Source organism: Panthera tigris, chromosome D4 (genome assembly GCF_018350195.1).
Source record: "Panthera tigris isolate Pti1 chromosome D4, P.tigris_Pti1_mat1.1, whole genome shotgun sequence".
Taxonomy (NCBI): Eukaryota; Metazoa; Chordata; class Mammalia; order Carnivora; family Felidae; genus Panthera; species Panthera tigris.
Window position 1 is genome coordinate 79,856,228 of NC_056672.1, and position 21,002 is coordinate 79,877,229.

General features: G+C 48.6%; 2 protein-coding genes across 4 annotated transcripts in view; one reads left to right on the forward strand and one right to left on the reverse strand.

Moving 5' to 3' along the window:
• Nucleotides 1-10,899, forward strand: part of GSN (gelsolin) — a 53,572-nt gene extending 42,673 nt beyond the window's left edge. For all 3 annotated transcript variants that reach the window (XM_042963550.1, XM_042963547.1, XM_042963549.1), the window contains 8 exons: nt 1,222-1,355; nt 4,170-4,260; nt 5,515-5,685; nt 6,307-6,481; nt 7,542-7,666; nt 7,881-7,958; nt 9,876-9,936; nt 10,523-10,899. In XM_042963550.1, coding sequence (XP_042819484.1) covers nt 1,222-1,355; nt 4,170-4,260; nt 5,515-5,685; nt 6,307-6,481; nt 7,542-7,666; nt 7,881-7,958; nt 9,876-9,936; nt 10,523-10,692 — 1,005 coding nt within the window. In that variant the 3' untranslated portion in view covers nt 10,693-10,899. The remainder of the gene's footprint in view (nt 1-1,221; nt 1,356-4,169; nt 4,261-5,514; nt 5,686-6,306; nt 6,482-7,541; nt 7,667-7,880; nt 7,959-9,875; nt 9,937-10,522) is intronic.
• Nucleotides 10,900-15,527: 4,628 nt separating this feature from the next.
• The window catches only part of STOM (stomatin), a 31,501-nt gene continuing 26,026 nt past the window's right edge, over nt 15,528-21,002 (reverse strand). Inside the window, exon 7 of the mRNA XM_007094352.2 lies at nt 15,528-17,622. Coding sequence (XP_007094414.1) covers nt 17,428-17,622 — 195 coding nt within the window. The 3' untranslated portion in view covers nt 15,528-17,427. The remainder of the gene's footprint in view (nt 17,623-21,002) is intronic.

The window sequence follows — 21,002 nt, forward strand, 5'->3', positions numbered from 1 at the left end:
GTGGACTTGATCCTGTAACCAGTGGGTGCTAGTGAGGGTTTTTTCTTTTTTTTGCTTCGAAAGCAGAAATGCGACAAGCTCAGTTCTGTGCTTTTGAAACTTGCTGTGAAAATAGATTCGAGGTGGGAAAAATGAAGGTTGAGACGCCATGAGGAGACTGTTGTAATAGTTTAGGTGAGAGAAGACAGCCTTGACCCCAGGAAGGTCACAGTGAAAAGATGGAGAGGTGGGGGCTGGAGTCCTGAGATGTTTATGAAGTAGAGTCTGCTGCAGGCAACCGTTGTTCTGCATGATAGAAACAGAAGTGTTCATTTTCACTCATTATCTTTTTTGTCATTGGTATTATTATTACTTGTTCATTCATTCATTCCTCCAGTGAGGAAGGAAAGACACAGTGGACATGTTCAGGGTGGGCAGTATGGAAACAGCTCCAGCAGCCTGGCTGTGTGACCTCAGATGAGTCACTTAACCTCTTTGAGCCTCACTTTCCTTGCCTGTAAAATGGGACTTAATCCCACTCCTTCGCCTAGAATTTTCAAGGTCGGGAGGTTCTTCTTGGTCTTGGAGGGCTCAGTGTCTCTGCAACACCACCAGGTGGCGCTGCAGGGCCTCATGCCGGCTTGGAAAAACTGTCACTGGAGCTCTGCTAAGAGATCATTTGGAGGTCACCCAGGGATGGCCCTGCTTCTGGAGTGATCTGTAAAATCCAGATGACTCAATAATCATACAGTGAACGGTATTATTAGCAATGACAACGATAACAATTCTGATAATAAGAGTGGCTGCCGTCTGCACGGCCGTCACCCTGTGCCAGGCACTGTGCAAGATTTTCATGAATAAACTCACCTGATCCTTGCGACACCTCCAGGCAGGCACTCGCAGTGTTACGCTCACTAAAAGCACATTCTGAATACCACCATGCAGCTACCGGTCCCTGTGCTGATCGCTCTGGTTGGGGGGGGGGGGGGGGGGGGGGGAGAACTGCGGGGTCAGGTGGGGGTATGGTATAGGGATCCAGGGCAAGAGACCTGGGGGTTTGAATCCTAGCAGGTCAGGGATTGGGGCAAATTATTTAACTTTCAGTCTGAGCCCAAGTGGAGCCACGTATAAAAAGTTCATCCCGTAGTGTAACCGTGACCTGTCACACCACGGTTTCCCCACTGGCCTGAGTTGGGGGGTGGGGATGCCACACCGTGTCTGAGCCCAGCCTTGCCTTGGCAGATCTGGAGAATTGAAGGCTCCAACAAAGTGCCTGTGGACCCCGCCACGTACGGGCAGTTCTACGGTGGGGACAGCTACATCATTCTGTACAACTACCGTCATGGTGGCCGGCAGGGACAGATCATCTACAACTGGTGAGGCTGTGGGCCATTGCTATGGGCAGAGTGTGGGGGTCACTGACTGGGCCCTGGACACAGTGTGGGGCTGAGAGGGCTGAGGGAAGCCTGAGCCTGTGTGGGCCACGCTGTTAGGAGAGGCTCTCTGTAGGGCAACACCACTTGTCTTATTTCTTGAAACAGCTTTTAAACTATTGTTCCAGAAATACTACATGTTCATTGTAGGAGATGCAGTGAATACGGAGAAAATCTCTCCCACAATTCCACATTAAGTACTGTAATGTATTTTCTAATTAAAAATTATTTTAATTCCTTTAAAATGGGTAACACATTCACATAATTCAAAATCAAGACAGAATAACGAGGTATCTATTGAGAAATCTTGTTCCCACCCCCCTTCACCCCATTCTCCAACCTCTGCCCCTCCATGAGTAACTGTTTCCATTAGTTTCTTATATATTCTTCCAGTAATTGTTCATGCAAATATGACTGTATTCTTAGTTTCCTCCCTTCCTTACTCAAAGGATAGCATACTGTGTATATGGTCCTGCACTTTGCTCTTTTTGTTTAATACTTCCTGGGGATCAATCTATGTCAGCACATAGAATGCTTCCTTGCCTTTTTTTTTTTTCTACAGCTGCATAATATTCCACTGTGTGGCTACACTGTAGCCTGTTTAACAAATTCCCTGCTAATGCATACTTGGATTGCTTCCGGTCTTTTGCTATTCCCAGTATTGCTGTGATTAGTGACCTTAAACAAACATCATTTTAAATGTGTAGGGAGGGGCGCCTGGGTGGCTCAGTCAGTTGGGCGTCCGACCTCAGCTCAGGTCATGATCTCACGCCTTGTGAGTTCAAGCCCTGCATCGGGCTCTGTGGTGATGGCTCAGAGCCTGGAGCCTGCTTCGGATTCTGTGACTCGCTTTCTCGGCCCCTCCCCCATCTGTGCATACCCTCTCTCTCTCTGTCTCTGTCTTTCTCTTTCTCTCTCAAAAATAAACATTAAAAAAACAAATAAATATGTAGAGAAATGTCTGTAGGGTAGGCTCCCAGAAGTGGGATTGCTGGATCAAAGAGTAAATGTGCTCGTCATTGTGATACGTGGTGCCCATTTTCCCTAGATGCGCTTTGTAGCATTTTGTGTTCCTAACAGCAACGAGCAAGACAGCCTCACTGATGGACTGTGTTCTCAAACTTTTGGGTGTTTATCTCCCTTATCGTTTACAAAATGGTATCTCAGTAGATTTAAAACAAATTTTTTTAAGTTTTTAAAAAATGTTTATTTTTGGGAGAGAGAGCGTGAGCAGTGCAGGGACAGAAAGAGAGGGGGACAGAGGATCCGAAGCGGGCTCTGTGCTGACAGCAGTGAGCCTGATGTGGGGCTCAAACCCACGAACCATGAGATAGTGACGTGAGCCAAAGCTGGACACTCAACCGACTGAGCCACCCAGCTGCCCCATCAGTATATTTTTAACTTGTATTTCTCTTACTGTACAGTCTCAAAACTTCTTGGTGATTGTTGGATTTCTTCCTCTTTAAGCTTTTTGTTTTGACATAATTTTGGGTTTCCCAAAATGTTGCAAATATGGTACAGACAGTTCCATGAACCTATTACACATGTCCCTCGATTACTTAGCCATAGCACAATGATCCAAACTAGGAAATTAACATTGGTACAATTCTATTTACCAATCTGTAGACCTTATTTTGATTTCACCAGTTGCCCCACCAACGTCCGTTTTCTGGTCTAGGATCTAACTCAGGATCCCACCTGGCACTTAGCCATCGTGACTTGTTCGTGGCATTTAATCACCATGTCTTAATCTGTGACAGCTCCTCAGTCTTCACTTTTCTTTCATAACCTTAACTGCTTTGGGAGAGTGCCGGTCAGTTATTTTGCAGAATGCCTCTCAATTCAACAACTTCAGACTTTTAAAAGCAGCTTAAAGGAGGGGCGCCTGGGTGGCTCAGTCGAGTCAGTGGTCTGACTCTTGATTTCGGCTCAGGTCATGATCTCAGGGTCGTGAGATTGAGCCCCGAGTTGGGCTCTGGGCGTGGAGTCTGTTTAAGATTCTCTCTCTCTTTCTCTCCCTGCATCTCTCCTCCTCAATCACATGTGCACTCTCTCTCTAAAAACAAAACAAAACAAGGCAGCTTAAAGAAAAATTTTTTTTTGACTAGGTAACACATACACATGGTACAAAATTCAGAAGGCATTTTTTGAAAATGATGGCCGTGTCACACATTGATTTATCATATTTTGCTTGCTTATACAGATAACACATGTCAGTTGCAGGAAATTGGGACAGTGTAGGAAGAGATGGGTCAGAAAACCAAAGCCGCCTTCCCTAATCTCCCTTCTCAGGGCAATCACCATGGGCCTTTTGGAGGACATCTGCACAGGCCTCTCTGTGCAGATTCACATGAGGCTAAGTCCCGATGTCTTTTCCTGCAAATGGGCTCGTGTTGCACTCTGACCTGCCTCTCCCCCCATGAGAATTGTCCCGACCGCCTTTCTACATCTTGGCCTCTCAGAGCACCTTCTCTTGTGGCTGCCCAGCCCGGGATGAACCAGCCGGTCCCCGTGGGGCACATTTAGGATAAGGAAGACCATTGCCTTTGCTCAGGTCTCAGAAGAAGGCAAAGTGCTGGGCTGGGGGGCGTGGCACGTTGGTTTGGTTCCTGGCACTGGTTGCTCGTGAGAAAATCCCTTTCCCTCTCAGTTTCATTACCTGTAATGTGGAGATTTGTGGGTTTCTCAGGCCCAGGGCGAAGGAGACACTCTGGGTTCTGTGCAAACCTCGGTGCCGAGCATCACTTCCTCTTCCAGGCAGGGCGCCCAGTCCACGCAGGATGAGGTCGCTGCATCTGCCATCCTGACCGCCCAGCTGGATGAGGAGCTAGGAGGGACCCCTGTCCAGGTGAGGCCAGCCCAGTGTCCCACTGGGCCACACCCTGCATCTTGTCCATCTGGTCACTCCTCTCTCTGACTGTCCATCCTCGCATCCCGCAAACATTTACGTGGGGCTCCCCGTGTGCCCGACAGCGTCCGCAGCCGTGAACACGCAGGTCCCGCCCCTCTGCTGATGCAGTTTATGGTCTTGGGGGGAGAAAGATGCTCGGCAGACATTCAGGCAAATGCGACATGGAGACGGTAGCGGTCGAGACAGTGTGGCAGCACAGTCGGAGGGGGGATGTAGAGCCAGCCTTGAATCCTGTCTCACCTCTGGGCAACCATGGACAGGTTGCTCAGCCTCTCTATGCCTGTGTATTCTCTGAGTATCCTCTCTCTGCCACAGGATTGCCGTGTGTACGAAGAGTTCATGTTGGTAAAGCATTTAGAGCCATGCCTGGCCCATAATAGCCGCCTTACACGTATATGTTAAGTGTAAGAACATAGAGATCCCAGGCAGGATCTAACTGGATTAGACAAGGACCGCCTTCGGAAGATACTTTTCTGTTGGGACCTGACGGGCGAGAAAGATTTGGGCAGGCACATTTCAGGCAGAGGGAAGGATATATGCAAAGGCCCTGAGGTGGGAGGGAGCATTGAGTGTTAGAACAAAGGACGGAGTGCCATGATAGAAATCTGGAGAGGTGCTCGGAGGGGCCAGACCACCGGAAGCCATAGTGAGGAATTTGACCTTAACCCTGGAAACAAAGGGATATGGCTACATAATAAATGTGATATGAAGGGATTTATGGGTTTAAAAGGTTGCTCTGGCTATGCAAGAGGGGTCTCTCCGTATCTAGAAGGCTCTATTCTCATCACTCTGCCGTCTTTCCTGCCCTGGACTGACGTCACCATTCTGGAAGAATGTCCACGAACAACCCATGTGCTTCCATTTAAGGGAACATTTGCAAACATGGGTTCTCTTGGTTCTTGGACTAGAGTCAGGGTCAGCAAGGCAGGTCCTCATGGGAGGGGAGAGCAGCTGAGGCAGTGCCCGGGGGACCTGCGGCCATGGGGCCGTCTCCAGCTTTCCTGGAGCTCCCGTTTCTCTGCCCAGACCCTGTGTGCTGCAGGGCCATGCTTCATCCCACAGCAGACACCAGCGTGATGGCCTTGTCTGGGGCAGGGGCCCAGGCCAGGGTGGCTGGGGTAGGGGTTGAACACAGAAGCACTGTCGCCCCCACCCTCCTTTCTTGACTTTGCTCTCGTATCTCGCTGCCAGAGCCGCGTGGTCCAAGGCAAGGAGCCCGCCCACCTCATGAGCCTGTTTGGCGGAAAGCCCATGATCATCTACAAGGGCGGCACCTCCCGTGAGGGTGGGCAGACGGCCCCTGCCAGTACCCGCCTCTTCCAGGTCCGGGCCAGCAGCTCTGGAGCCACAAGAGCCGTTGAGGTAATGCCCTGGCCCTGGACCTCCGGAAGGTTTCGCCTACTTGAAACCCCTCGGACTCGATGGGCAGATCTCCGGGCACAGGACTGGGTGGGGTGGGGGCAGGAGTTAAGAGGCATCTTACTGCACCTTCCCTGCCCTGGGAAGCAGAATTGTATGTCTTAGACTTCCTCTTGTTTCAAGGATGCCCGGAGCCCCTTGCATACCTGCCATAATGGGAAGCTCACTACATAACAGTCCATTCTTCACCATCTGGACACTTCCTGATTGTATTCCAGACGGCTCCTATCCCTTTTATGATGGAAGGTGCAGACCTGAAGGTGCAGGATGGTCTGAACAGCCTAGAGGAGAATGGGGCTATCTCACCTCCTGTGTGCGGGGCACTCAACTTCTGTTAATGTAGCCCAGAATTCTAGAATTACCTTGACGAGCCACAGTGCATTAGTGAATCATGGGAGTGAATCAACTAAGCCCCTCCTTGTCCAATGTGCCCTCAGTTGTGACGGGTGTATTCTTCCAAGTGTCCACCTAAGAGCTGGTCCTGCTGCAGGGTCTCCTGGGAAGTAAGGAGGGGACTGAGGACTTTTTGTCTGGTTTCTGATTAATCGGACTCTGCCTTCCCAGATAATTCCTAAAGCTGGTGCACTGAACTCCAATGATGCCTTTGTCCTGAAAACCCCCTCGGCCGCCTACCTGTGGGTGGGGGCAGGAGCCAGCGACGCAGAGAAGACAGGAGCCCAGGAGCTGCTCAGGGTACTTCGGGCCCAACCTGTGCAGGTGGCAGAAGGCAGCGAGCCAGGTAGGAGCTGGGGGCATCGGGGCCTGTTGCTTGCTGAGGACTGTGGCTGTTAGATCTCCCTCCCTTCTTTCTGCTTTTGGGGGGCTCCTTACTCCTGCCTTTCTCCGTACCTGTCCCCTTTTGTGTGTTCAACAAAAGCAGGTTGGCTTAAAGTGAGGGCTATGGTCAGTGAGAGGGAGGCCCTCCAGGAGTTAAGGGAAAGCAGAGCTCAGTCTGGGCTGGGACATTCAGGGAAGGCTGCTGGAGGAGGTGGTCACTTGCGAGGAGGCCTTGAAAAACAGGCAGAGTAACAGCCTCATGGGGGCAGAGTCTCTCCTAACCTTTAGAATTTCTGTGGACAGAAATGCCAAAGCCTGCTCTGTTTTTCAGAATACAGGTAGGAACATCTTTATGCCAGCCCTCACTCAGTCTTTCTGCTATGCCTTTGAGTCTATGCCTTCCCGCCTGATGCTTAGTAGAAATGGGGAAGAGTAGCTGTGCTTTCCGAGATGATGGACATATTCATACCCGCCATGTCCAATTTGGTGGCCACTAGTCACATGTGGCCAATGAGCACTTGAAATACGAATGCTGGGAATTAATGAGACCGAGGAACTGAATGCTTAATTGTTTTGCATTTTAGTGAACTTAAATAGCCACATGTGGACAAAGCAGGTGTAGTGGAAAGAATAGGGGGATTAGAGTCAGATAAGATTTGTATCCTGCCTTTACTCCTTGTTAGCTGTGTGATGTTGGGTGAGTTGCTTAACCTCTCTGAGCCGCAGTTACTTGTTTGTGGAGTGGGAATAATTATCCCCATCCTGCAGTGCTGTCGTCATTCCTGGCTGTGTGTCGTGCCAAGTGTGCCCTCTCTGGGCCCCTGTTTCATCACCTTGAAATTCCCTCAGGCCCCTTCCCTGTTGCCACCCCCCCCACCCCTCGTCCCCACCGGGATTTGAAGGCAGAGGGTGGATTGAGAGCAGTCAGCCGTGCTAGGGCAGGGTTTACCGTGGGGTCTGATGAGGAGGGCTGGCGGGAGGCGGTATCTGTTAGCAACTGGCGTGGCCTCCCCCCCTCACAGACAGCTTCTGGGAGGCGCTGGGCGGGAAGGCCGCCTACCGCACGTCCCCGCGACTGAAGGACAAGAAGATGGACGCCCACCCTCCTCGCCTCTTTGCCTGCTCCAACAAGATCGGCCGTTTTGTGGTGAGCCCCGGCGGAGGTCTCTGCCTCTGCTTACCCACTGGGAGGCGGGCTTGCAAGGCGTGTGGCGTCAGCAGCAGGGCAGGGAGAAGCCCTTGACGCAGGGCAGGGAGGAAGGATCCCCTGCCTGCCGGCTGGAGCACAGTGAGCCCGCCCAGGGGAAGGAAGACCTCTGGATCACCGGTGTGCTTTCGTTAACCCTTCTGTTCCTTCCCAGATCGAAGAGGTTCCTGGCGAGCTTATGCAGGAAGACCTGGCCACAGATGACGTCATGCTCCTGGACACCTGGGACCAGGTGGGTGGAGGACAGAAGGCGTAGGCTGTTCGGGATGAGGGAGGTGCTAGACTGCAGCTCTTAGATCAGCTGCCAGAAGGGCTTAAAAGAGCCAGATGTTGCTGGAAAGGTCCCTGAGGTGTTGCGAGGCACTTTCCCTTTCTGGGCCTCCATTTCCCCATCTGCAAAATGGGAGTGATGGGACCTACCTTGCCTAATTCTACGAGGTGAGGTGTAGATAAGATCACCTTGCACACTGTGAAGCACCATATAGATGCAAATCGGATGGCCAGCGTCCTCTCCCGTCCTCTCCCGGGCCTTAGGGCAGTGTGAACTCCTCCCTTAAATCTATTGGTAGAGAAACTTGAACTTAGCATATCATATGCGGGCATAAACAGTCTACAGAGGGTCACCTGGGCGTTTCGAAGGGCATCTCCTTCTGTTTTAGAGGGCTCTGAGCTCTCTCTGCTTCACCTCCTGGGGAAGGCTGTTGTGTAGGACTGGTAGCAATGGTGGTGCCATTCCTTCAGTCGACCAGTATTAACTGAGCACCTGCTTTGTGCCAGACACTGCTCTAGATGCTAGGAACAGAGCAGTAAATAAAGTAGACATTCCCCTGCCCTCACAGGGCTTCACATTCTCTCGGGGGATGGCAGTCGATAACCCTTCCTGTCAGAGTTATCAAAATTACAGATGGCAGCCACAAAGACATAAGGCTCCCCTCTGTCTCTTCTTCTTGGGATGCCCAGTTGGAAGATCAGTACCAGAATGTTTGCAGCTTGAGCCATCCAGCTGCTGTCGTCGATTGCTCCTCTGGCCACCTAATCTATTCGTCCATCCGTTTCTTCATTCACTCAGCCCACATTTACTACACACCAGTGTCTTCCAGGAAAAATGCTGGAATCCTACGATGAGCAAAGTAGACACAGTACCTGCCGTGAAGGGGCTTCTAGTTTAGTAGGGAACACGTTTGTAAATAAGTAAGAGAAAGACTGGTATTTTATTATCTGGTATCATCTTATCAATGACAGGGGCTCTTTAAAATAGTTAAAAAAAATTTTTTTTAACAGTTACTCATTTTCAAGAGAGGGACAGAGTGCAAGCAGGGGAGGGGCAGAGAGAGAGGGAGACATAGAATCGGAAGCAGCCTCCAGGCCCTGAGCTGTCAGCACAGAGCCTGATGTGGGACTCAAACCCATGAACCATGAGATCGTGACCTGAGCTGAAGTCGACGCTTAACCGGCTGAGCCACCCGGCGCCCCTTTAAGATATCTTAGATACACCTAAAAATTGTCGTATTACACAACTTGTATTAAGGCTCACAACGGGTGGTAGTGGTAGTAACTTGTTTTTATTCCAAGCTTTAGACCCGTGCGGCCCAGAGCACACTCAGTGCCTGTTTGGTATGAGCATATGTTTGGCTGCTCATTGGTTGAGCAAACAAATGCCAGAGAGGGATAATTCATGAACTTCTAGAGAAGGATCTCAAACTCATTGGTTGAGCAATGTTAGCAAGTGAGGGGGCCGGGGTGGGGGGACACGGCGTGGCGGGTCCTGAGGCAAACTGGAAATGCCGGTCTAAATCGGCAGTGGGGGTGGGGGCGGGGGTGCTGCCACTCAGCCTCATCCACATGAGCGTGAAGGCCCGTGGTCGCCAGATCCTCCAAGTTTTCAAGAGAACGCGGAATTCTAGATTTTAACGCAAGCTGGTAACTAAACCTGGCTACACGGGCATTATAGACCAAGCTGTGGTGGTGGGTGGGCCAAGAAAGCGTGTGTGAAGGTCACCAGTTTGCAAGCTCTGTTCCAAGTCCTTCCAGTCCTGGTCTGTGGGCCGTGTCCCGTCCCAGCTGGGGCCCAGGAGCCTCCCCATTCATCTCCAGCGGTGCGTGTGGGCAGCGCCCTCATGTACACTTTTCGTTTCACGCCTCACTCCAGGTCTTTGTCTGGGTTGGAAAGGATTCTCAAGAAGAGGAAAAGACAGAAGCCCTGAGCTCTGGTGAGGACCACGTGTGCCTGTGGGGCTCTTTCCTGCGGTGCAGTGGCAACAGCTTCCCGCATGGGTCTGGGAGTTCGTGACAGCAGGGTGGCACTTCCTCATTCGTGGTCAGCCCCTCGGGAGCCCTGCCTGGGGCACCGGAAGAGCAGATCAGCTCCTACAGAAAGCCTTAGGTCATGCCAGGGAAAGGCTACGTTAAGTTTGCCCAAGGACCAAACTTGTCAGGGTTTGGACGTCGGAAAGCAGATCTCTGGTAGCTGACCAGATCTGACTTGGGACGCAGAACCCTCAAGCTGGTTTGTTAATATCTTCCAATAGGGGAGAGCAAGAGAGCAAAGTGATACAAACTTTGTGAAGCAGGGAGTTAAACCGTGACCCCGGGCCCTTCCTGCGTTCCTGGGCAGGGTGGTCGGGGAGCCATGTGCAGTCATTTCTAAGGGATGCTAGCGTCTAGTGCAGGGACTGGCCATCAGAGACACTAGGACCAAAAGCCATCGTAGGCAGCTTCTGCCCTGAATCACCTCTCTCTGGTGAAGGACGCACGAAGCATTCCTGGGGTTTTCTTTTCCTGCATGTGTGTCTGCAGCTAAGCGGTATATTGAGACGGACCCAGCTAATCGCGACAGGAGGACCCCCATCACCGTCGTGAAGCAAGGCTTTGAACCTCCCTCCTTCGTGGGCTGGTTCCTCGGCTGGGATGACAGCTACTGGTCTGTGGATCCCTTGGACAGGGCCATGGCTGAGCTGGCTGCCTGAGGACAGGCAGGCCCCACCCCTGTCACTGGTCAGTGCCTTTTTATAACAGTCCATCCTTCAGAGACCTTACAGAGAGCAGGGCCACTCTGGTGTGTGTGTTTTTACAGTAGCCAAAAACAGCCATGCAGAAATTCAGGGTCCTTGCACAATTGTCTCAAGTATCTGTCCTTTTGGAAATTGAATCCAATAAAAGCTTTTTGAAGTGTGTTAGCCTGTCGTGGCTCAATATGTCTCGGTAATTATTCTGGGAATTCCCAGGGAGGGGCCTGGCATGTGCCTGTGAGCCGGTGGCTAAGCTTCCTTCACTCTGTGTGAATCCTGGACCTCCGAGAAGCAGGTGCCAGGATGAGGTGGGATGCACCCAGGTGGCCCCAGGGGAACTGCCTGTGTGAAAGGAAATCGGGAGGGAACCGGGGAACTGAGGGAGCCGCTGGACTGAGGTGCACGTCTGACCCCAAGTGAAGGAGAAGAGGGAGAAGGTTGGGCGGAAGCCGTCCCAGATGGCCGTGCCGTCCAGGAAAGTTTGGCAAAGCTTTCAGGGAATGCTTGAACCAAAGTAAAAAAAATAAAAAATGAAAATAAAAAAACTCTTTCTTAATGGTATGTGGTATGGTCCCAGTTTTCTTATTTTGTTATTTTTTAAATTATATGTATATATTTTAATTTACATCCAAGTTAGTATATAGTGCAACAATGATTTCAGGCATAGATTCCTTAGTGCCCCTTACCCATTTAGCCCATCCCCCCCCACAACCCCTCCAGTAGCCCTCGGTTTGTTCTCCATATTTATGAGTCACGTAATATATATGTCCCCCTCCCTGTTTTTGTATTATTTTTGTTTCCCTTCCCTTATGTTCATCTGTTCTGTGTCTTAAAGTCCTCATAGGAGCGAAGTCATATGATATTTGTCTTTCTTTGACTCATTCCGCTGAGCATAATACCCTCCAGTTCCATCCACGTAGTTGCAAATGGCAAGGTTTCATTCTTTTTGATTGCCGAGTAATACTCCATTGTGTATATGCCACATCCTCTTTATTCATCCATCGATGGACATTTGGGCTCTTTCCATACTTTGGCTATTGTTGATAGTGCTGCTATAAACATGGGGGTGCATGTGTCCCTTTGGAAGAACACACCAGTATCCCTTGGATAAATGCCTAGTAGTGCAATTGCTGGGCCGTAGGGTAGTTCTATTTTTAATTTTTTGAGGAACCTCCATAGTGTTTTCCAGAGTGGCTGCACCAGTTTGCATTCCCACCAACAATGCAAAAGAGATCCTCTTTCTCCGCATCCTCGCCAGCATCTGTTGTTGCCTGAGTTGTTAACGTTAGCCATTCTGACAGATGTGAGGTGGTATCTCATTGTGGTTTTGATTTGTATTTCCCTGATGAGTGATGTGGAGCATTTTTTCATGTGTCGGTTGGCCACCTGGATGTCTTCTTTGGAGAAGTGTCTATTCATGTCTTTTGCCCATTTCTTCACTGGATTATTTGGTTTTTGGGTGTTGAGTTTGATAGTTCTTTATAGATTTTGGATACTAATCCTTTATCTGATACGTCATCTGCAGATATCTTCTCCCATTCTGTCGGTTGCCTTTTAGTTTTGCCGATTGTTTCTTTTGCTGTGCGGAAGCTTTTTATCTTGACGAGGTCCCAATAGTTCATTTTTGCTTTGGTTTCCCTTGCCTCCAGAGACGTGTTGAGTAAGAAGTTGCTGTGGCCAAGGTCACAGAGGTTTTTGCCTGCTTTCTCCTTGAGGATTTTGATGGCTTCCTGTCTTACATTGAGGTCTTTCATCCATTTTGAGTTTATTTTGGGGTATGGTGTAAGAAAGTGGTCCAGATTCATTCTTCTGCATGTTGCTGTTGAGTTTTCCCAGCACCACTTGCTGAAGAGACTGTCTTTATTCCATTGGATATTCTTTCCTGCTTTGTCAAAGATTAGCTGGCCATCCATTTGTGGGTCCATTTCTGGGTTCGCTATTCTGTTCCATTGATCTGAGTGTCTGTGTTTGTGCGAGTACCATACTGTCTTAATGATTACAGCTTTGTAACACAGCTTGAAGTCTGGGATTGTGATGCCTCCAGCTTTGGTTTTCTTTTTCAAGATTTCTTTGGCTATTCGGGGTCTTTTCTGGTTCCATACAAATTTTAGGATTGTTTGTTCTAGCTCTGTGAAGAATGCTGGTGTTACTTTGATAGGGATTGCGTTGAATACGTAGATTGCTTTGGGTAGTATCGACATTTTAACAATATTTGCTCTTCCTCTCCAGGAGCATGGAATCTTTTTCCATTTCTTTGTGTCTTCTTCAATTTCTTTCATAAACTTTCTATAGTTTTCAGTGTATGGGTTTTTCACCTCTTTGGTTAGATTTATTCCTAGGTATTTTCTGGTTTTTGGTGTATTTTTTATCATGGTAAACGATGCATAATAATCATTTTGACTATTTCTAAGCGGCATGCAGTGTCATTACATACATTTACAGTGTTGTGGAGTCAGCACCATTTATTCATTTTGAGAGAGAGAGAGTGCCAGCAGGGGAGGGGCAGAGAGACAAAGAGGGAGAGAACCCCAAGCAGGCTCAGCGCTGTCAGCGCAGAGCCCAATGGGAGCTCGAACTCATGAACCATGAGATCATGACCTGAGCCGAAAGCAAGAGACGGACGCCTAACCGACTGAGCCACCCGGGGCCCCTTTGCTCCTTGTAACCTTTATTTGACTTTCTGTCTCTGTGGATTTGCCTTTTCTCATACAGTATTTGTCCTCTGTGTCAGGCTTATTTCACTTAGCATAATGTTTTCTCAAGACTCATACATTTTATAGCAAATATCAAAATTTCCTTTTTGTGGCCGAATAATACTCCATTGTGCGTATACACATTTTGCTTAACCATTCATCCAGCGGCGGGCACTCAGGTCATTTCCACCTTTTGGCTATTGTGAACCAGGCTGCTGTGAACACTGGGGCGCAAACAGCTCTTTGATTCAAAGAGTTTTTGAGCCACAGTCCAATCAGCCAGTGAAGGCGCTGTGTGCCTCCCAGGAGCAGGTACAGCGTGTCTTGTCTCCCCACTGCATTCAGTCGTCAGGAGGTGTGGCTTTGGTGCACCTGTGGGGACCAGCACTCAAACCCAGCAGCTGGGGCCCCTAGTCATTTATAGTCCCCTGCAGTAGAAGTCTGGGCAAGGCGCGTCCTCACAGCTGCCACACCCTGTAACTAATCTGCCCACACCTCCCTGGCTTCCCCTGTATTCCGTTGAGTCATTCTGCTGCCCCGAACTCTTTGCAGAAATCTGCTCCTGCAGTTACCGTCACGAGAGGTGCCCCTGAATGCTCCCAAAGTTGTGGGAGAGGGACTTCCTCTGTGCCCCGCTTTGTGCCCCCGGGACCCTGAATCTCTGTTCATACTCAGGGCGTCACAAAGTCCCTCTTAGCCTTTCCCGCGAACTTCTCCTAAACCTTTTCTCCATGGATGTACCAAACGGAGCAAGGAACTGCAGCGGGACAGACCCCCTTTCCTCCCCTCTCGTCTTCTGGTCTTTTCTCATGTTGCCCCTGCTTTTGTTCTGCACCACCTCCCCCAACCCGATCTCCAACCGTAAGAGACTCCCGTGCATAGGACTGTAGAACAGAAGCCAGTGTGAAGGTGTAGATGCTGGGAACGGTGTGCATGTCTGTTTACACTGCTATTTCCAAAGCTGCTGATCACTCGGATTGCCCAGGGAGCTTTTTATGCCCCAGGGGCCCTACGTCTAGAGATTGTGATTCATTGCAGAGGTGATGAGGGGAGAGGAGAAGGAATTTTCCAGGTGAGACATGGGGGCCGGAGGGGCAGGGAGTCATCTCAGAGTGTGCAGCAAGTACAGAGGGGGTCGTGGGGGAGCAGGTGGGGAGTGCTAGGCCTCACATCGTGAGAGGTAGGCCGGGCCCACCTCAACTGCCACGCTGAGAGATTTGGACGGGATCCTGTAACTCCCACCTCACTTACCCCAAAGGGTTACTTGCAGTCAAAGCAATCACTTTGACAGATGCAAAGTCCTGGGACAAAAGCAGCATTTACAGCCTAGAGCTTCCAAGGGCCTTCCCTCAAGGCAGACGGAGTCCTGTCTGGACAAGCCAGCTCCCCTCCTGCAAACCTGTGGGAGGTCAAATTGCAGGGGACCTACCCCTGAATTCTTCATTTCTTCTACTGGCACGCAAGGTGGTTTATTAGCCAATTTCAGTTCATTGGTGGCTGTGGCCTCATAACTCTACAGTGCTCCGAAAAAGTTAGTTGCCCGGGGCAAGAGTTGCTCGGACTTCATATTTTTCTCTCAAAGTTCAACCACGTAGTTTCTCCTAACAACTTTTTCCCCCCAAAACATGACCTTGGATTTTGTCGTCTACCATATAGAAGTCATCGTGAGGCGCCATGACAGGCGACGAAAAGGCCGGCCTGGGCTTGGATCCTGTGTCTGACTTTGGGCTGGTCAATAGGTACCTGTTGTGTGCCTTGGGCCAGGTAGCCTGCAAGGCATTGGAGCTGTAACAGACCACGGGGTGACAGAAGTGAGTTCCTGTCCTGCTTGGATTCGGGCAAAGGGTGATTAAACTAGCAAAGGATTCAGGGTGTCCATGGATCTCGAACTCCCCAGGGAAAATATATGGGCAGGTGCTCCAGAAGGGGCCTAGGCGGCAGTTGGGCAACTTTAACCTCTCCGCATTTTTTGGCCCACATAAAGCACACCGAGAAGCCAATGCAGCCAGCCCGGGACCGGAGGATCACATGTGCCATTTCTGAAAAATGAAATCCACAGACACTAAATCCAGGCAGAAACAGACCCTCACCCAAAGAAAATGAGTAAAAGTGCACACTTTATTATGTACAGCATTGGAAAGGGAGGCCACGTGGAGAACACTCTTGCACCAGCGCTCATCCTGGACCCCTTTCATGCTTCCTCCCTCTCAAGCAATCTAATCCCAACCTATTGGGCTATGAATCCACAAGGCAGAGAGGCGAAGACTGGTATCTGGACATAGGGACACTCAAAGGAGCAGAAAGCACTGTTACTCTAAGCCTGAGAAGAGGTTTTCAGCCAGGATATGGGGCTGTTTCCTGGTCCTCACTGGTCGAGGGTGAGTCACCGCACGAAAGAGAGAAAATCATTAGTTAAAAAATTATAAATAGAAACGTAACTTGAGTTCCAAGTCAAAATGCTCCATATACATGTAATAAACGCAGCTGAGAACATGGATGCACGGTTCAAGGTTTTCTAAAATAAGCTTGGAAATGGGCGATCGGGGAGGGGACATTCATAGTCTGGGACAGACAGAGGGATGCAGCTAAGGACCAATATGAAGGGTGGCTCTGGGTAAGGAAGCTGCCATTCCCAAGACCTCTCTAGGTGAACTCAGAGCCACGAGGAGAAAGTGGTTTAAGTGTCACCAGCCAGGTTGTCGGACCAACAGGAAGAATGCCAGGTTGCTCAGATTCACGGGCATTTGCAAAATTCACAGGCGTTTGCAAAAGGCTTCCTACCATTGTGGAACAAGGAACTGGGTAGGAGGGGCTGCCCACTTCCTCTCTGGGCACTGACCACACGTGATAGAAAAGGAGGACTCGGCAAACTAAAAAAAAAACCAAAAAAACCCTCCATCTATATATCTTAAGTCTGACAGTGTCTTCCCAAGCTCATTGGTTATTATGTGCCCAATATATTGTGAATTCCTCATAATATTTAATGAATGGGCCTGGTAACCAAGATATTTCACAGTGTACGATAGTTAATAGCATGCAGACAATAAAAGAGAATTGCTTTACCTATTTTTTAAAAAAAGGATTAGTCCTTAAGCCATTCAAATGGGTATACAAAGAATTGTGTATAGAACTTAGAGAACATTTTATTTAAAAATCAGAACTATTTAGAACCTGGTATACGAAAATAGGCAAAAGTGAGGAAAAAGCACTTTTGTGACAAGTATTTAGCTGGTTTGAAAGACCACAGAGGAATCACTGAGTCATAAAGAGGCTAAAAGAAGTTTAAAAGAAAGGGAGAACTATTCTTATTATTCTTAAAGGATCTTTGTGATAGTAGATTTAGAAGTCTTTCAAGGGTTAAGATCATCTTTTTCATTGACCTTGACCATTTCCTCCAGTGTTGACAGGTATAGGCACGAAAATGCCAACTCTCAAGTGAGGATTATTTTGAAACGTGGTCTGGGTTTAGAAAGTAAACGGATGTTAGGAACATCTCCTTAAGATTCCCCGGAGGTAAGGCACATATGGCCCAGAGAAGCTGGTTGTAGCCTAAGGTCACTGCTTTCTGCAAAGCATTTGTCCAGCCAGGGTGCCGAGTGGTGGTTATAACCTGTTTTCTTGCCTTTGGTCTGGCTGCAGAACGACCCAGCGTAAGTCAAAAGAAGGGGGATTTAGCCTATTACCTAATGATCTAAACATATGAACTTTAAATATTTTAAAAGAGTTAAGAAATGATCAAAATGATCTTACAGATCACCAATTGCCAACCCCCTCCCCACACCCCTTCTCTTTCTCAGTATTTACAAGCTAACAATCCTCATCTGTATCTGCTGCTAGGATCACTACACATTCTAAGCACCTCGCAGTCAACGTACGGAAAAGGAAAGGAAGGAGGAATAGTCAAGGTCCCGCCCTACTCTCTCCTTACAGGTTAAAGGCTGATTTGGTCCCCACTCTACCCTGGAAGGGAAGGGCGCGTCTCTGCGTTGGCCTCTGTGGCTCACTTCTTTGCCCCCACGATGCCTTGCAACATGTCTATGGGCAGGGGGAAGACGATCGTGGAGTTTTTCTCAGCAGCAATGGTGGTCAGTGTCTGGAGGTACCGCAGCTGAAGGGCCGCGGGAGACTCAGTGATGACCATGGAGGCTTCTTTCAGAGCCCTGGATGCGTTCATTTCTCCCTCGGCTGCAATGACCTGTGGAACAGGAGGAGGGAGTGGTCAGACTGGAGAAAATACAGGTGTCAAGGGGCAGTCTTCAAACCAGGGTGTGCACACAAAGCCTTCTCCAGGAATGCGCCAGAATAGTTTTAAGGAAATCCATTTCCGGTTACCCCATTTCCCTATGTCCTTTTTCCTATGTCTGATTTGCCTGACTATGTGCCTGAGATCGAGACATCGTCTTTTACTGTGGCTTTTCTTGCATGCTTCAGGGGACCAAACAGAGGGGCAACTCAAAATAGGGGTTGAGAAAGTGACTAGTGAATGGACACAAATCCTTTTGCAAGTCACATGAATTTCCAGTTATTTATTTATTTAGAGAGAGAGAGAGACAGAGAGAGAGACAGAGACAGAGAGAGAGAATCTTCAGCAGGCTCTACACCCAGCCCAGTGCCCAACACGGGGCTTGATCTCAACACTGTGAGCTCGTGACCTGAGCCAAAATCAAGAATCAGACGCTCAACCGACTGAGCCACCCAGGCGTTCAATTTCCAGTTGTTTGATTTTAAAGAAAGGACAGAGGACCTTATGGAACTGAAAGCTGATGACCATTAAACATATTTTTAAATGAAAGATCACTGTATGATTTTTAGCACGTAATTCAGACACAGTATGAAGGACTGCATGGCATGACTTTAAACACAACTTTGATCTCCACCTACTTATTTATGTAAACAAAAGTTCTCAGTCCTTAGAAGTACAAAAATGAAAAGTTAACACTAGAACTGATGGTTAATCTTGTCTCATTCTGGCAATACGTGACGGCCAGCTGCAAACACAGGAATTCTTTATCTTGTTAAGATAAGCATTTCTTCTTTCTTTCTTTCCTTCTTTCTTTCTTTCTTTCTATCTTCTTTCTTTCTTTCTTCCTTTCTTTCTTTCCAGCTTACCATAAATAAATAAATAAATAAATAAAAGATAAGCATTTCTAGTTAAAGAAAAAAATTATCTGGGAGAAATTCTGAAACATTTAAATGCCTTATTTGTAGTCACAGGAAATGTTTAAAATATTAATTTTAACTTCAGTACTAGGGATGCCTGGGTGGCTCAGTCAGTTAAGCGTCCGACTCTTGATTTCAGCTCAGGTCATGATCTCACGGTTGGTGGGCTTGAGCCCCATCAAGGGCTTTGTGATGATGGCAAGGGGCCTGCTGGGGATTCTCTCTCTCCCTCTCTACCCCTCCCCTGAACGTGCTCATTCTCTCTCTCTCTCAAAATAAATAAACTTAAAAAAAAAAAACCCACTTCAATGCTAAATGTGTTGCGGTAGGAGTAATAAAGTAATTCATGACAAAATATATTGTATTAGGAAAAGACTCCAAGAGGAGGCAGAGTGGAAATACAAATTCAAGGAGAAAAGAAAAGGGACAATGAAACATGCCTATTGAAAGAGCTTATTTACGTATTTTAAACAGATGATGGAATCATTATGTTGTTTGAATTTCACTGGATACACTGAAATGAGTGATGTGAAGTTTTAATTAATTAATTTTTTTAAAGTTTATTTATTTTTTTAGTAATCTCTGTACCCAACCTGGGGCTCAAACTCATGACCCCAAGATCAGGAGTTGTGTGTTCCTCCAACCGAGCCAGCCAGGTGCCCCAGTTGGTTAAGCATCTGACTCTGGATTTCGGCTCAGGTCACGATCTCACAATTCGTGAGTTTGAGCCCCACGTTGGGCTCCTTGCTGACTGCGCAGAGCCTGCTTGGGATTCTCTCTCTCTCTCTCTCTCTCTCTCTCTCTCTCTCTCTCTCTCTCTCTCTCTCCCCCTCTCTCTCTGCCCCTCCCCTGCTCACTCTCTCTCTCTCTGTCTCTCAAAAATAAACACTTAAAATAAAATGTCAATATTTAAAACATGTCAGATTATATGCTTAGCCAAGTATATAAATTCAAATGAAAATTTTCACATGTCTACTTAAAATGTGTGATGGGACATATAGTTTGTCTAAATTCCTCTTGAGGTTACATGGGCATAAAAGTGTGAACATCACTGGGGTCGGGGAGAAAAGCAGGGGCTTTAGAGTGGGACAGGCTTGTACTCAAATTCCAAACCTAACCCTCACCAGCTGAGTGTCCTCAGAGAGGTTATTTAACGTTCTGAGCTCTGGTTTCTTACTCTTAAAACGGGATAGTATCTGTCTTTTAGGGCCATTGTGAGGAAGACAGAAAGGTACATTAAGTGTGAAATGTATAAACGGAGGCTATCGTATAGGAAAGGCATGTGGGACGTCAAGACCTGGTTTTTGAATCCAGCTATGCCTTAATGTATAAAGGATTCAGAAGCCAATCAAGGCGGTGAGTCACTCTTTCTCCATAATCCTAGAAGAGGGCGTGAAGACACCATGCTCACTAAGCTTAACGGCGCAGTTCCAACTGGGTTGTTTTCACAGGGATCTCAAAATATTCATGGTTCAGAATACTCCCATGAATATCCGAGTTGAACACGATAGTCTCCCGACCAGTGGAGTTTCATTCACTTCTAGAGTAAATGCTGGGAGCCGCCTAGGGGTCGAGCCCTGTGCAGTAGCTAGGGAAGAGAGTGGACCCCCTTGCCTCCTTTGGCTCCCGGTCAAGCAGGGGAGATAGACATGGGAACGGATCACTTCATTCCAGTGTGAGAAATGCAGACGGACAGGTACAAGGCACAGGGCCAGCACTCAGCAAAGCAGGCTTTGCAGAACACGAGCTGATGAGATTATGGAAGTTGAATAGGACAGGATGAAAGCTTTGTCGTTTGGCCACAGATGAAGAAGAATACTTCAGGCAGCACACACGTCAAGGTACCAAGGTTTTAAAAAGCTGGTATATTCCAGAAAAGTCTAAGTGGCCGAATGCAGTGTGAGGCAGAGGAGAGGCTGGGGTGTTTCGTCTGCAGTCTGGAGGCAGAGGGAAGCTGCTGAACAGTTTTGAGCAAGGAACCTCATCAGATCCAGTTGGAGAAAACACACGGACAGACGTCAGAGGATGGATGAGAAGAGGAGACACTGAGAGCTGCTAACAGGACGGCCTCAGAGTGACTGGTGCGACTGGCTGGTAATGGGGATGTGGGATTGGAGGGGAAAACGGGCCGGGGGCGGTGCTTTTCAGGAGAGTCAGCAGTTTGGAGGCTGGCTGGGTACGGGGAGGAAGAGGAACAGAGGCTGAGCTGTGGGTTTCTAGGTTTCGGTTGCCTGGGGGGGTGCCATTAGGTGAGACGGGTGATACAGGATATGGTGTCACCGAGAGAAGGCACTCAGTTTAGAGGATAAAAACCTTAGTTTGTCAAGATACCCAGAATGTCCTACCTAGGTCTGTGAGAGGGGGCACGCCAGGTGCCCTCAAAAAGATGCACGTAACCGTGTGCTCCAAGGCAAA